This window comes from Pipistrellus kuhlii, unplaced genomic scaffold, assembly GCF_014108245.1.
Source record: "Pipistrellus kuhlii isolate mPipKuh1 unplaced genomic scaffold, mPipKuh1.p scaffold_m20_p_2, whole genome shotgun sequence".
NCBI classification, from domain to species: domain Eukaryota; kingdom Metazoa; phylum Chordata; class Mammalia; order Chiroptera; family Vespertilionidae; genus Pipistrellus; species Pipistrellus kuhlii.
The window spans coordinates 2,143,659-2,158,824 of NW_023425515.1; the positions used below are offsets into that span (position 1 = coordinate 2,143,659).

Sequence of the window (15,166 nt, forward strand, 5' to 3'; positions counted from 1 at the left end):
CAGTTTGGCTCAGTGGATAGAGCATCGGCCTGCGGACTGAAGGGTCCCAGGTTCGATTCCGGTCAAGGGCATGTACAGTGGTTGCGGGCCCATCCCCGATAGAGGGTGTGCAAGAGGCAGCTGGTCAATGTTTCTCTCTCATCGATGTTTCTAGCTCTCTATCCCTCTCTTTTCCTCTCTGTAAAAAATCAATAAAATATATTTAAAAAAAGAATAGAATAAGCCCTAGCTGGTGTGGCTCAATGGATAGAGGGTCAGCCTGCAGACAGAAGGGTCCCAGGTTTGATTCTGGCCGAGGGCACATGCCTGGTGTAAGTATTTCTCTCCTTTCCGCGTCCAGCGCGGCTAGAGCACGGTCCAGTTCCTGAGTAGAGGTGGCTGGGGACTGAGAAAATGAGAGACAGACACAGAGATGGAAGGAAAGAGCTGGGACCCGGTGGGACAGCTGTCCTCTTCTGATGGAGAGACAGAGACCCAGAGCCGATGCTGCGTGTTTATTTTATACCCCACATACCAGAAAGTTTTACTGAAAGTCAAGACAAAGGAGATTATTTGCATTCTTGGGTGGGCCTGAGTCCTATTCATTCCTGGTGCTTGGCTGGATTTACATAATCAAGCGCCCTCCCCTTCCCCAGCACCTGGGCAGAAATGAAGGTCAAGCTGACAACACTTCTGCCTTTTGGCAGAACATGTTTCCAACACGCGGTATTGCCTACCGCCCTGGATTCAGCTGACAATATAAAGAAATGCCCATATGCCTAACCAGGGGCTTTCTACACCTGGGTTGCAGGCTCGATCCACAGTGGGGGGTAGAGGGGAGGCATGCAGGAGGCAGCTGATCCATGATTGTCTTTCATCATTGATGTTTCTATCTCTCTCTTCCCTCCCTCTAAAAAAAAAAAAAAAAATAGAATAATAGAATGTATCCAGCTCCCCACAAGGGTTCTTGCTCTCTTTCCTGGTCCATGATCCCCCACCCACACCAAAGGTCCCAGCTCCTCTGACTCCCGTCATCATTGAAACTTCGCCTGGTTTTCCACTTCACTGAAATGGAAGTGTTTAATACAGACTCTTTCACATCTAGCTCTCTTCACGCCACACATGTCTGTCAGAGGGCCATGTGGTGGCTAGGTCAACAGATTTTGTTTGGTTTTGTGTTTATGGCTTTGGAACATTTCATTGGTCCATTCTGCCATCGATGGAAATGTCTTGTTTGTATTGTGCAATCTCTCAATCGATTGCCTTTTAGCTCCAAATTGGATTTTTGATTGCTCAGTGAAAATGGCTCCAGCCCCACAGGGACTTCTCGTCTGTCGGTGGGCCGTGCTGTGCCCTTGACGAGGTCTGGACCTCGGCCCTGGGGAGGGTGCTTTCTCTGGGGTATGAGTATTCATCCTCAGTGTGAGGGGCGGTGGCTTCCCCTCAGATCTGCCATTCCTGTATTTTGAGTTCTCTTTACTTCTGACCGCTGATCTCTTGTCCCTGGAATCTCTCATTAAAGTGAATGATTCTTTATATGAAACATTCCCTGTTCAAATGTCTGTGTGGTTTCTCTCTCCTGATTGGACCACAGCTGACCTCATAGGTTTTCATTATTATGAGCAGTGTGCTCCGAGGGCTCCTGGCCATGAGCCCTGGTGGACCTAAGTGATCTCTTATGTTGGGTTGGTGCCCAGGAGTGGTGCGCTGGCCACAGCCTGTCTTTACTGTAGGAGATGCTGCCATAGTACACACACAGCTTTCCGGAGTGTTGGGAGCACGTGGCATCGCCACCTACTTTATTTCTGCCCTTCTGTGGGTGGTGGGGGTATTTCATTGGGCTTTCTTTGCATTTCCCTAATGGCTGTCCATGTCACTTGGGTTTTGGCCATTTAGATTACCTTTTCTGACATATCTGCTTCCAATTCATTAAAAAAAATATATATATATTTGCCTTTCCTTGTTGATTCATAGAAGTTGTTGATTTATTCTGGATAATAGTCCTTTTCCAGATTTAGATAGGACAAATACATAGTCTCCCAGTCTGTGAGCCTTGGAACGTTCTTGATGCTATCTTTTGAAGTTCTGTTTGTTGTTATAATTTTTCGTATGTGTGATCACAGGTCAATTTTAATTCCAGCACCTAATGCTTTATAAACCCGCTGGGGCTGATGCACATGTTCAATACCACTTAGTATCGCAAAACCAGGGACATGCTTTTGAGTTGTTTAGACACAATCCACAGAATTAAAGAGAAAATCAGAAGCCACCCGCAGTGACACTGATGGTCAGTTTGAAGTGTTACACTACCTTCTATGGGAGTCGGTGCCTGGGAGGGCGTTGAAGGTGATTGCAGATCCTCGTCCCGCTGTCCTCCCTGGGGAAGGGTTCTCCGGTAGCTCGGGGACAGGCCAAGGGTGGGACTGGCCAGGACCCGAGCAGCAATCATGTTCCACCCATGTTTCTGTGGTTTTCACTTCTTTCTTTGTCCTTTAAAAGTGAACAGTGAGAATTAAATGCTTAGCCTTACCTAGACACAGGTATGCTGTGGAAGCAAATATAATGTAGAAAAGCACAGAGCATCTCTGACCCTGAAGATCAATTCCATATTTTGTATTATAAACAAAATCAGTTTTAGTTTTATTTAATGCCTTACCTAAAAATACTTAAGAAGAAAGACAGACATAAATTGGAATTAGAAAACCAAGAACAATAAGTTCAGAATGAGTCCAAATATTTGGCCACATAGAATAGTCTCATCTTTAAGAGTAGGAGTAATAAAAGCTTTTTAAAGCTTTTTAAAATTGATAACTACAATGAGTACTTTGGTATTTCAGCCACCGGAAAAGGTTGTCACATCAGTAAAGGCCTGAGCTGTCTCATTTTTGAGGGTTCAGTGCAGTGTGGTTAAGGGAGCTGAAGGTGACATCAGAAGTTTTAGAGACAGGCGACAATTCACATGGAAACACACACACCTTCCTATATTTGTTTTTATTTAGAGTAACAGTGGGCAATCCGACACCAGAAGTTCACAGTTATTTCAAAATCTGTGATTCCAGCTTGGCAAACAGCTTAGGTTCCAAATCAGATCCATCCCTGTTCGAAATAAGTTCTTGCCCTAACCTGTTTGGCTCAGTGGATAGAGCATCGGCCTGCGGACTGAAAGGTCCCAGGTTTGATTCAGGTCAAGGGCATGTACCTTGGTTGCGTGCTCATCCCCAGTAGCGGGTGTGCAAGAGGCAGCTGATCAATATTTCAGCTGTTTATCCCTCTCCCTTCCTCTCTGTAAAAAATAAATAATATATATATATTTTTAAATTAGCTCTTAGAAAAGAATGCATGTGCAGAAAGATATATATTTCAGAGCAATCAGGTCATCTTAGGAGCAGCCTTAGTATTCCCTTCAGATGTGTCTTGAGAGGACCCGAGGATTAGCTTCATGGAAAGGATCAACCAGCTTCTTGGTCTGAGGCTACCAGGCGGTCATTTGTCCGAGCCTAGAATGGTACCAACGTGACGGAACCGTAAGGAGAGGAGAAGGTACGAGCTTTCCCTGGCAGCTGGCAGCTAAAACTCAAGGGGTTCTTGGAAAACAACACAGCGGCAGCCTTTCTTACCTTCTCTTTCCGTTGGTTCTGGTGAAGGAGGATGTTCTTGCTCTTGAGATTTTATCATAACTGGGAGTCATCTCCAGGTGTCCTGCTAGCTGCTGTGCCAACTGTCTTCCATGGTCCAGGTCTGCTTAGTTACCAGTTAAAATCACCGGGAACTCATCTCCATCCTTGTCTCAGAGAACCTGTCTTTGAAACTGAAAGAGTCCTTCCCACTGCCTCTCTGTGACTGGAAGCCCGGGGAAACGCTCACCAGCTCTCACAGGCTGTTCTCTTCCAGCTCCGTCTCCTCTTGTTCTGTGGTGGCTAGAATACCGAGCCAGGCTGCTCTGCCATCTATCATGCACTGATTTCTGGAGGAATCCTCGAAGGTTGGATCATAACCTGTCACATCCTCACGGCCCACCCAGCTGGCTTGGCACCGGTCAGTTCTCTCTACCCCCATGGCCTCGGGCCTTGGGGATTTTGGTCCCGGGGGACTTTACCATGGATGGCCACAGATCTCCCCCTTTAGATTTGGGAGACCGTCCTCACCCGCCCATGTGAACATCACTCTCCAGCCCACGGCTTTGGCTTTCTAGCTCTTGGGCAGGTGGACTCTGAACCCTTCCTTCCTAAGTCTCCAGGGCCTGTAGCCTTAGGTCAGAGGTCCTCCCATCGGGCCTGGCGAGGACCCTCCACATGGCCAGGAGGAGGTTGGGACTCTGACTCTCAGGTTCCTTTGGTCGGCGGTAGACCAGGTGATCTCTGGCCAGACAGTGCCCTGCACCCCCAGTTCTCGTCTTGCTTTAAGAATGAATTCAAACAAGAGACAGTAGAGAAATGACAGCAAAAGCAGGCAAGGATTTGCCTGTAGGTAAGCAGTGCACTCAGAGAAGTCCTGAGTGGCCGCTCAGCTGGCTGAGACTGAACTGAGTGCCCCAATATTTGGGGGTTTAGAGGATTTATACCTCTAGGCGGTTAGACCCCCAGCAAGGAGCTAATCACCCCCCTCCCCCCAATGTCTCAAAAAAAAAAAAAAAGTATCGTTAGCTCCAGGGCTCCTTCATCTAGATGCGAGGCCACCGTCTAACCACACTCTGGAGGGCCCTGAACCTTCCAGCTCACACAGGGGCCTCCTCCCTTGTTTACTTGCAGTTCGTCATGTCTCACAGTTATTTCCCCCAAGCCCAGCTGCCCCTCCCAGCCTCTCCCAGCCTCTCCCAGCCTCTCCCAGCACGTTTCTTTCACCTGCCTCCTCTCACTCCGTCACCTTGAGAGCCCTTGCTTTGTGCAATTATTTGTCTCACTGCAATTCAGACGTGCCTGTGTCTAACCAGTGCACAGGCTCTGGGGCACGGTGGGGCACACCCATGGCCCTGGGGACTCCAGCACAGAAGGGCCCAGTGAACCCAGCCTGGAGCCCGAGCCGCAGCTGTGATGCCTGCAGAGGAGCTCACGGAGAGTGGGGGTGGAGGAGCGAGGAAGCGCCTGCCACCTTCTGACTTGCCATCATCTATAATTCATGTGCAATGGGTATCTACTCCAGTTCCGAGGCGCTGCACCTGTGTCTGTAATGCTCACAGGTTAGAAGAGCAAAGCCTAGCGTGCAGCACTTACTCAGTAAACTGCTGTTCTCTTACTACCCGGCCAGCGGGGCCTCACAGCCTGGGCCTCACAGCCTGGGCCTCACAGCCTGGACCTCAGCCTGGGCCTCACAGCCTGGGCCTCACAGCCTGGGCCTCGCAGCCTGGGCCACGCAGCCTGGGCCACGCAGCCAGGTCCAGGTGTGCTTGGAAGATGGGGTTTCCTAGCAGAGACTACCTGTTCATGGCTCTGCCCCAGGGAAGTTGGATCTGCTTTATGCCAAGGGCTCCCGCCTTCAGCAGGCCTGTGGGGGCCAGAACCCATTTGTTTTCCTAGAAACGTTCTGCTCAGGCTCTGTCCCCTGGTGGCTCTGCCCCTATAAATATCTCTCTTTTCCACATTGAGCGCGGCTAGAGAGCAGTCCGGTTCCTGAATAGGGGCAGTTGAGGATTGAGAAAACGGAAGGAAGAGACAGACATAAAGATAGAAAAAAAAAAGCTGGGGTGGGGTAGGACAGCTGTCTTTGATGGAGAGACAATGACCCAGAGCTGACACAGGGCATTTATTTTACACAGTGTGATTAAAACAAGGGTGGATTCACATGTACACAAAGGTTCCTGTTTTGGCAACACTTGTTGCATCTCCCACAGCCCAATAGCTACTTAGGAAGGAATTAGGGAGGGCTACAGGTCAGGCTTAATTAGGCTCAGAGAGCTCTGCCCTCCAGGCTGGGACTTGTTTGTGGCCCTGCCACAGGTCAGTCTTAGGCTTAATCCTATAGCCACTTCCTGCATCTCCCCCTTCTTTTGTTTTTAAGCTACTATTATAAAACTTAACATGAAGATGGGTATGTATTAAAAAAAGCTCTGACTATTAAAACAATAACAAAACAATGCCAAGGCAAAAACCAAACTACAGACATGTTAACATTCTAAAACTTGAACATCAAGAGCAAAACTCTAGCTATTAACATAATAACAAAACAATGTCAGTGCAACACAGCAATAAGAGAGAAATCAAACTGCAGACATGTTAACATTTTTAGCTACTAAATGAAAGTTTCTTTTGTTGCTGGTATATATTTTCTTTTTTTTTTTTTTTTTTTTTTTTTTTTTTAATATATTTTCTGAGTCCTCAGATTTGGCTGTGCAAGATTTTACAGAAGACTGGCAACTCATTGATGCTAGCATAGCCAGGAACATGGTTGAGGGAGTAGCTTCCATTTCTTGCTTTTCTATCATCTGCCAGGCTTTAGTTGTTAACTTCTTCAGCTGACCCTATGTTGGCACTTTGGTCCCTTGCGTAGTGTTTGTTTTCTTCTTCCACATTGCTGTCATCGGACAATTCTCAGTCTTTGGAACAATGGGACAAGGAGCTTCTTTGGGTCCGTTGTGGTGACGCACGTAACACCGTGGCACCAAAATTGGCTCTACTGCTCCTTCTGGAAAGATACAAAACACAGCCTCTTCCCCACATCATTACTGAATCTGGTAAAACTTGTCTGGTTTGTGCATCCTTTCACTGGGCTAACCCCGAGAAGGCTATTGTACAGAACGCCCGATGCCTTTCGGCTGCTGTATGACCTTCTGCATGGCAATTCAAAAAACTTAAAGTATAAAGAGCATGACTGAGTTTGTTTGAGGTGACACAGAACATTGTCTCCCCCTTTTTGTCTTAGCAATAGCATTTTAAGAGTACAATTGGCTCTTTCCACTATTGCTTGACCTTAAGGGTTGTAAGGGATACCAGTTTTATGATAAACTTGATATTGCTGACAAAAGTGCTGAAAAGCAGAATTAGTATATACGGGTCCATTGTTTGTTTTTCGCTCTAAGGGAGGTCCTAGTACCGCAAAGGCGGCTAAGCAATGGTTAATTGTGTGCTTGGCACTTTTCCCTGTCTGGGGAGTCGAAAAGATAAAGTGGGAGCAGGTATCTACATTAACATGTACCCAACTACATCAATGCTTACCAAACTCCGGGACGTGGTGACAACCATTTGTTAGATTTGATTAGGTTTAAGACCCCTAGGATTAACCCGTAATGATTGTACAGGACCATGAGTTACACACTGACGGCACTCTTAACAATTTGACAACTTGCTCCCAAGAAATAAGGAACTGCTTATGAAAGGAAGCAGCATTTTGATGATGCAAAGCATGGGAGGACTGGGCAAGAGAAAATGGGGTGGCCTCTTGCATTTCAGCAAGGAGGCCATCAGTAGCTTCATTGACCAGGGAGACCTGAGTGAGATTGGATATGAACGATAAAGCAGGGAAACTGTGGTTCACTGATGACCTTTTGAAGGCTGAAAAATAAGTGAAAATGTCCTCTGTATTAGTGTGCCCTATAGTAGCTGTAATTTTGGCCATATTTACCACATAAGCACTATCACTATATAGGTTGATGGGCTCCATAACAAAATCTGTCAAGGCATAAATAAGAGCTTGTATTTCTACCCGTTGTGCTGAAAGTTAAGGGGTTTGAAGGACCATTGTTCCCCTCCTGCAGTAGATCCACCAGGATCCATCTGTGAAAATGGTTAATGCCTGAAGGTAAAGGTTGTAACTGAGATAAAGTGTGAGACTTTATTTGCAGGATAATGGTTAGTATTAATGGTTTGTGCCCTTACTTTAACTTCTCCAGGACAGTCCTGATCTACCACCCCAGGGAGAACTTGAAATCCTTTCAGGGTCAAATTGCTCCTCCATAGAATCAATCCCATCATGCCCAGGGGAAGGGGACCATACACTCCTATAGCAATGGCCTGAGGCTTCATCTCTGGGGTTAGTACAGATCAGGAGGTGGGGCTGAGGTCCGATCCTGCACTTCCTGGGGTAAAAGGTTTCGAAAATTGGTTTTGGGACCGAGCCAGTGGAAAGGCTGCAGTGGGGTTAAGGTTAAGACCCCTCCTGTTTGGGGGGGCCAGGGCTGGCCCCACTTGAAGTGTCTCTGCCTAGGAGTCATTAAATTACCATCAACTCCAGTCTTGGAGTGGCATTCATTCACCCAGTGCTTCCCTTTCCTGCATCTTGGACCATTCCCTGAACGTAGGCTGGTCCAATATCAGCACAAACACGGATAAAATGCTTCCATAATAAGTAATCTCCAGGTGAGAGGCAAGCCTCAGTGACAATATTAAACCTTGATAATCTTAGTTCCCCTGCCACATACACTTATTTCAATTTGTCAATTTAAATCAGTCAGAGATAAGGTTTATTTTCTAATATTATTTGTCCTAGGGTGTGGACAGTAAATTGCACGGATTGGATTTATGCTATCAGTCTTTCTGAGTATACACATTGGTTAGGGAGGCAAAATATGAATTATTTACTTCTAAGTGTTGTTGGTTTAGGGAAGATAGGACTTACTAGAAGGCCCCAAGCCACTTGGCATTTATATTTTTTAGATGGTTGCAAACTGCTATTTACAGGTGAGTCACAAGATTAGAAAATTGACTCTGTAGGTCTTTGCATACACTTAATAAAAACTTTCTTAGGACTCCTAAGTATTGAGTAAATTTGTCATTTCTCCCGTAGAGATTTTTAGATAAGGTCTTAACTAATTAATGTCCTCTAACAACCTTTACAAGTCATTTAATGTCTTGAGGCAATCCTTTCGTCTTTCTACCTTTCGAGGCCTAATACATTGATTTTTTTTTTAAGTATAGTTCCTAGGTATTTGAAGGGCATTTCCCACTGTATTTTTTCCTAGAGCAATCTCTAAGCCACATTTAGGGAGATGCGTGACTCAAAGATGCCGATGCTTTGTAAGTGTTTTGTGAGCTGTGATGTCTGCAGAGTGTGTCTTAGCCACTGCACTGTCAGTAGGAAGAATGTTACAATTCACACAGAAAACAGCTACACAGCGAGCTTTGGCATCCAGCGAGAGCCCAGTGCAGGCAGTGAGCTGAGTGTCCACCGGGGACGGAAGCCCTGGAGAAGGGTCCTGAGCAGGCGCACTGGGGCACAGGAACCTAGATTTACTGCTGAGGCGGCCCCCTGGAGACGAGCAATGTGTCCGAGACAGGAAGCAGAAGAGAGGAATATCATCTTTCTCTTGCATTTAAAAATATTTGATTTCAGCCGAGACCGGTTTGGCTCAATGGATAGAGCGTCGGCTTGGGGACTGAAGGGTCTTCGGTTCGATTCCGGTCAAGGGCATGTACCTTGGTTGCGGGCATATCCCCAGTAGGGGGTGTGCAAGAGGCAGCTGATCGATGCCTCTCTCATCAATGTTTCTAGCTTTCTATCCCTCTCTCTTCCTCTCTGTAAAAAATCAATAAAAAATATATTAAAAAAATAAAAATATTTGATTTCAGAAAGGAAGGGGGGAGAGAGAGAGACATTAATGATGAGAGATAATCATTGATTGGCTGCCTCCTACACCCCCCTCTCCCCTGATTGGGGATCGAGCCTGCAACCCGGGCATGTGCCCTGACGGAGAATTGAACCATGACCTGGTTCATAGGACGACGCTCAACCTCTGAGCCAGGCCAGCTTGGCTGCATTGGGTTTTTATGTTTCTCTCTAAAACACATCCGAGGCCTGTAAATAAATAAGCTCACAAAGGAAGAAGGGAATAGAATTCTCAGCATCCTGCAAAGTCCAGCTCAGACTCCTCCTCCTCTTGGGCAGCGATTCCTCTGACAATATGGCTAAAGGGGAGTCCAGGGGCGGGGGGTGTGGGAGGGCGGGGAGGACGGGGCAGGGGGGAGCAGAGAAGGGGAGGTGAGAAGAAGAACTGGACCACCTCGGCCTCCTGAGAGTTAGCTGCTTCTGGAAAGCTCCATCATTGTTCCACGTCTTTTCTGAACATACTGGAGTATATTTGGGAACGAAACTTTAGCTGAATAAAAGCTTGAGGTCCTCGTTTGCTGTCAACACAACCAACCCTTCCTTCGTTTCACTCGGTCATTTTCTCTTCCTCCCGGCCCCTCTTCCCTAGGACAGTGTTTTTCAACCTTTTTTGGGCAAAGGCACACTTGTTTCATGAAAAAAATCACGAGGCACACCACCATTAGAAAATGTTAAAAAATTTAACTCTGTGCCTATATTGACTATATATAAAGTAATTCTCTTGAATAGGAATCAAATAAACACAAAGAAAGTATTTTATAATTACTTTATTATGAAATATTAAGTAAACAAAATAGTGAAAAATTATAAAATTCTTGTCTTGTCTGCACCTACGGCACACCAGGCAACATCTCGCGGCACACTAGTGTGCCGCAGAACAGCGGTTGAAAAACGCTGCCCTAGGATGACGTTGTGGAGACTCGGACCCTGCGTTGAGAATTGATGGATTTCTCCCCCTGTGAGGTGTGTTCAGCCTCAGCCACACTCCGTCGAGGAGTTTGGTATCCACATGAGAAGTTGGACTGTAACTGACTTACATCTCCTCACAGAGCTCCGGGTGCTGTCCCAGAGGATGCTCTGGTACTTGTATGATGTTACTGTTGCTGACAGGGGAACCGTGTGGTGGGATTTGTCTCCACCGGACCCATTTTACAGATGAGAAAAGTGAGCCTGGGGTTGGGCTCTAACAGTCTCCCAGGGAGACATAGGCAGGTGGTAGGGTGACACTAGAACAAACAATGAGCACAGCAGCCGGTGAAGAGCTGCCCAAGAGGAGCTGCCCAAGAGGCACGGGCGGTTTGAATGACCCTGTTTTTTGTCTTTGTTTTTCCCTGATAGTGATTCCTGGCAAAGGGGATCATTTTCGGTAAAGAAATAAGCCAGAACCTGGCAGTGGAGAACGGCCTATGCTTACAACAGTTCGTAACGACTTTCCTCTTGGAATCTACCCTGTGGCTTAGCTTTCAAACCAGAGGCTCATCCTATCCAGGAAAATGTGAGTTATTTGCTTTCTTAATGTCAGTTGACATTTGCACAGATCATCCGGGATTTGTTGAGAAAGAACACACAGAGATGGACGGGCAAAGGATAACAGAATCAGACAGGTGCCTTTATAAAGTGCCCTAGAACAGCCCGGCCGGTGTGGCTCAGTGGTTGAACATCGACCTATGAACGGATTCCCCGTCAGGGCACAGGCCAGGGTTTCGGGCTTGATCCCCAGTGGGAGGCGTGCAGATGGCAGCGGATCAATGATTCTCTCTCACCATTGATATTTCTATCTCCCTATTCTTTCCTCTCTGAAATCAATAAAATACATTAAAAAAAAAAGTAACCTGGAACAATAAAATAAACACCTCTGGTAGGGGTGGCGTTTCCAGAGAGTGACACAAATCAGAAAACGGGTCTTTTTATTTCTGGGCGAGACAACATGGTGCTTAATTCCCTCAGAGAGGGAAATAAGGAATTAATTAAACGAATTAAGGAATTAATTAATCTAAATTTCAGGAATTAAATGTCCTGGCATGTAGGTCGGGAGCACGGGGTCTCCCTCCTGGCAGGCTCTGCAGCTGGACTTCCCGTGGCGTCAGAGAAGGGCAGAGCTGGAGGCAGCCGGTGAGCGATGTGGCCAAATGTCCTTCGGGATAAAGAACCCGAGACTCCCCCGTGGAGGGCTGGCCGGCCCCGGGGCCAGTGTCCGCTCCCCTGGCCTGTGTCTCGCTGTTGAGCCCCGGCTTCCGGCCTGTGTGCGAGAGCCCAGAGCTTCTGCAACCCCATCCCGTCCCCGGCCCAGCCTCCTGGGCAAAGCGAACGTGCCCTCCTCCTCTCCAGGTCTGCCCATTCAATTTAAAAGAAAATTTTAAAAATATATTTTATTAATATTTCACAGAGAGGAGGAAGGGAGAGAGACAGAGAGCTAGAAACGCCGATGAGAGAGAAACATCGACCAGCTGCCTCCTGCACAACCCCCACCAGGGATGTGCCCGCAACCAAGGTACATGTCCTTGACCGGAATCGAACCCGGGACCTTTCAGTCTGCAGACCGACGCTCTACCACTGAGCCACACCAGCTTCTGCTAAAAGAATTTTTTTTGATTGATTTCAGAGAGGAAGGGAGAGGGAAAGAGAGATAAAAACATCAACGATGAGAGAGAAACATCCTCCGGCTGCCTCCTGCACGCCTCCTAGTGGGGATGGAGCCCACTACCCGGGCCTGTGCCCTCGATCGGGAATTGAACCGTGACCTCCAGGACCACAGGCGGATGCTCCCCGGAGCTGAGGCCTGACGGTGGGTTCTGTGCTTGCAGATGGCCTCGGCGAGGCTGCGGTGGCTGTCCGCGGCGCTGGTGGCGCTGGGCGCGCTCTGCCTGCTGCTCAGCATGCACGGCCTGCCCCTGCTGCCGGGCGAGCCGCTGGGCTTCCGGAAGGAGGGCCGGTTCCTGCAGCTGCCCGCCCTGGACTGCCGGCGGGACCCCCCGTTCCTGGTGCTGCTGGTGGCGTCCGCCCACGACCAGCTGCCGGCGCGCACGGCCATCCGGGAGACGTGGGGCGGGCAGCGGGCCGCGCGCGGCCGGCGCACCGAGACGCTCTTCCTGCTGGGCACCTCGCCCAGCCCAGCCGCCGCCCGCGCCGTGGCCCGGGAGGCCCGGCGGCACCGCGACATCGTCCAGAAGGACTTCGTGGACGCCTACCTGAACCTGACCCTGAAGACCATGATGGGCATCGAGTGGGTGCACCGCTTCTGCCCGCGGGCGGCCTTCGTGATGAAGACGGACTCGGACATGTTCGTGAACGTGGCCTACCTGGTGGAGCTGCTGCTGCGCAGGAACCGCACGGCGCGCTTCGCCACGGGCTTCCTGAAGCTGCACGAGCTGCCCATCCGCGAGCGGCGCAACAAGTGGTTCGTGAGCCGCCGCGAGTACCCCTGGGACCGCTACCCGCCCTTCTGCTCCGGCACCGCCTACGTGCTGTCCGGCGACGTGGCCAGCCAGGTGTACCGCGTGGCCGACCGCGTGCCCTTCCTCAAGCTGGAGGACGTGTTCGTGGGGCTGTGCCTGGCCAAGCTGCGCATCGGCCTGGAGGAGCTGCACTCCGAGCAGACCTTCTTCCCCGGCGGCCTGAGCTTCTCGCCCTGCCGCTTCCGCCGCATCGTGGCCTGCCACTTCGTCCCGCCCCACAAGATGCTGAGCTACTGGAAGGCCCTGGAGGCCTCCCCGGGGGAGGCATGCCCCGCGGAGTGAGCGGGCAGCGCCTCTGGACCCGCCCCGGACCACCGCGGGGATGTGGGGGACCGATCTGTGGATGGCCTGGCTGAGGAGGGTCAGGAGGCGGGAGGGAGCGAGGCAGAGAGGGGAGGAGGGAGAGAAGAGGAAGGAGAGGGGAGGATGGAGCAGGGAGGGGAGGAAGGAGAGAGGAGGAAGGAGAGGGGAGGAAGGAGAGAGGAGGGGAGGAAGGAGAGAGGAGGATGGAGAGGGGAGGAGAGGACTTGGAAGGGAAGGGGAGGGGAGGAAGGAGAGGGGAGGGAAGGAAGGAGAGGGAAGGGGAGGGGAGGGAGGAAGGAGAGAGGAGGAAGGAGAGGGGAGGAAGGAGAGGGGAGGAAGGAGAGAAGAGGAAGGAGAGGGGAGGATGGAGCAGGGAGGGGAGGAAGGGGAGGGGAGGGAAGGAAGGAGAGGGAAGGGGAGGGGAGGGAGGAAGGAGAGGGGAGGATGGAGAGGGGAGGAGAGGACTTGCAAGAAAAGGGGAGGGGAGGAAGGAGAGGGGAAGGGAGGAAGGAGAGGAAAGGGGAGGGGAGGGAGGAAGGAGAGAGGAGGAAGGAGAGGGGAGGAAGGAGAGGGGAGGAGAGGACTTGGAAGGGAAGGGGAGGGGAGGAAGGAGAGGGGAAGGGAGGAAGGAGAGGGAAAGGGAGGGAGGAGAGGAACCGTGACACCAGCAGTTTTCCAAATCTGAACTAGAAGGCAAGCTGGCATGAAACCGCTGATGGATTTCGAGTTAGTGCCCGGCACTAGCACATGCCCCTCCCGTGTCCCTGCCCCTCGCACCAGGCGTTCCATGCACACCTGTGTCTGCTCATGTTGGGGCCGCACCAGGGGAGGAGGGGCTGCTACCGTTCCCGTGGACACGGGGGGAACGTGGCTTAGGGAGCGTGGGAACTGGCCCTCAGGCTCACGGCCAGCAACCCTGGAGCGGGGAGGGAACTCAAGGCCATCAGAATCTTCCCCCCCATACTCCCCTCTCCCCACACCCCCTCCCGCTGCGACCCAGCCCTGCCTTGGGAGAGGACGCGGTGAGGAGGCTTGGATCACAGCCTCTGTCCATGACCGAGTGTCCCCTCAACTCCTGACGCTTGTGCTCTGTAGTGCTAGTGATGGGGTGAACACCCCTGCCCCCCCAGCTGTGTTCTGGGTGAGCCCCTGGCAGATGCTGGCCTGCAGTGGCTGCAGCGCAGTCCCTGAGCAACGGCACCTGAACAACGGGCCAGTAGTGGCTGCACCTCCCGGGTTCTCGTTTGGTGGAGACTGTGTGCGGACCGCGCCGTGTGGAGGGGCAGGAAGAGAGCAAGGCCGTGCTTGCTTCCGCTGGTGCCCCCACCGTTCTCAGCCGCTGGGGCGGCAGCCTGGAGCCCGCGCTCACTCGCTCTCGCCTTCGCACCATCAGTCGCACACCTACTACACAACCAGCGTGCCCCCGTGCTGCGTGGGGGGAGATGGAAACATGGCTGCGGGAATGGTCTGCGGTCAGTCATAGGGTTCAGAGGCTTACTGACCACCGGCGTCCGGGCAGAACATCCAGAGAGGGTGAGAGAAGTGGAAAGTGTCCCTTCCACAGACAGCTGGGCGTGCGCCGCTCAGTCGTCGGCACCCCTTTGCGGGGTCTGCGGGCCGCGTGGGGGCGGCCAGGGGGTTCCCTCCGGCTCCCGCGCCAGCACCTGCCGCTCTGCGATGGACTGAGCACTTGGCACGTGTGGTTTCCTTTCTCAGCTGCCGAGCCTCTGAACAGTGAGATGGTATTTGCCTTTTTCTCAATGCCCCTCCCACTTGGAAATACTTGTTTTCTCATGATTTAAAAAAATATATATTTTTTATTGATTTTTTTTTACAGAGAGGAAAAGAGAGGGAGAGAGAGCTAGAAACATCAATGAGAGAGAAACATTGACCAG

General features: G+C 50.6%; 1 protein-coding gene and 1 pseudogene across 1 annotated transcript; one reads left to right on the top strand and one right to left on the bottom strand.

Moving 5' to 3' along the window:
• Window positions 1–3,546: 3,546 nt before the first annotated feature.
• Window positions 3,547–4,035, bottom strand: LOC118724865 (annotated as a pseudogene).
• A 6,818-nt stretch (window positions 4,036–10,853) lies between these two features.
• Window positions 10,854–13,309, top strand: B3GALT5 (beta-1,3-galactosyltransferase 5). The gene is made up of 2 exons (XM_036445884.2): window positions 10,854–11,008; window positions 12,318–13,309. The coding sequence occupies exon 2, from the start codon at window positions 12,318–12,320 to the stop codon at window positions 13,248–13,250; it is 933 nt and encodes a 310-aa protein (XP_036301777.1). The 5' UTR covers window positions 10,854–11,008; the 3' UTR covers window positions 13,251–13,309.
• Window positions 13,310–15,166: the final 1,857 nt, after the last annotated feature.

Coding starts and splice junctions, on each gene's coding strand:
- B3GALT5 (XM_036445884.2), top strand. CDS start 12,318: ATGGCCTCGGCGAGGCTGCGGTGGCTGTCCGCGGCGCTGGTGGCGCTG.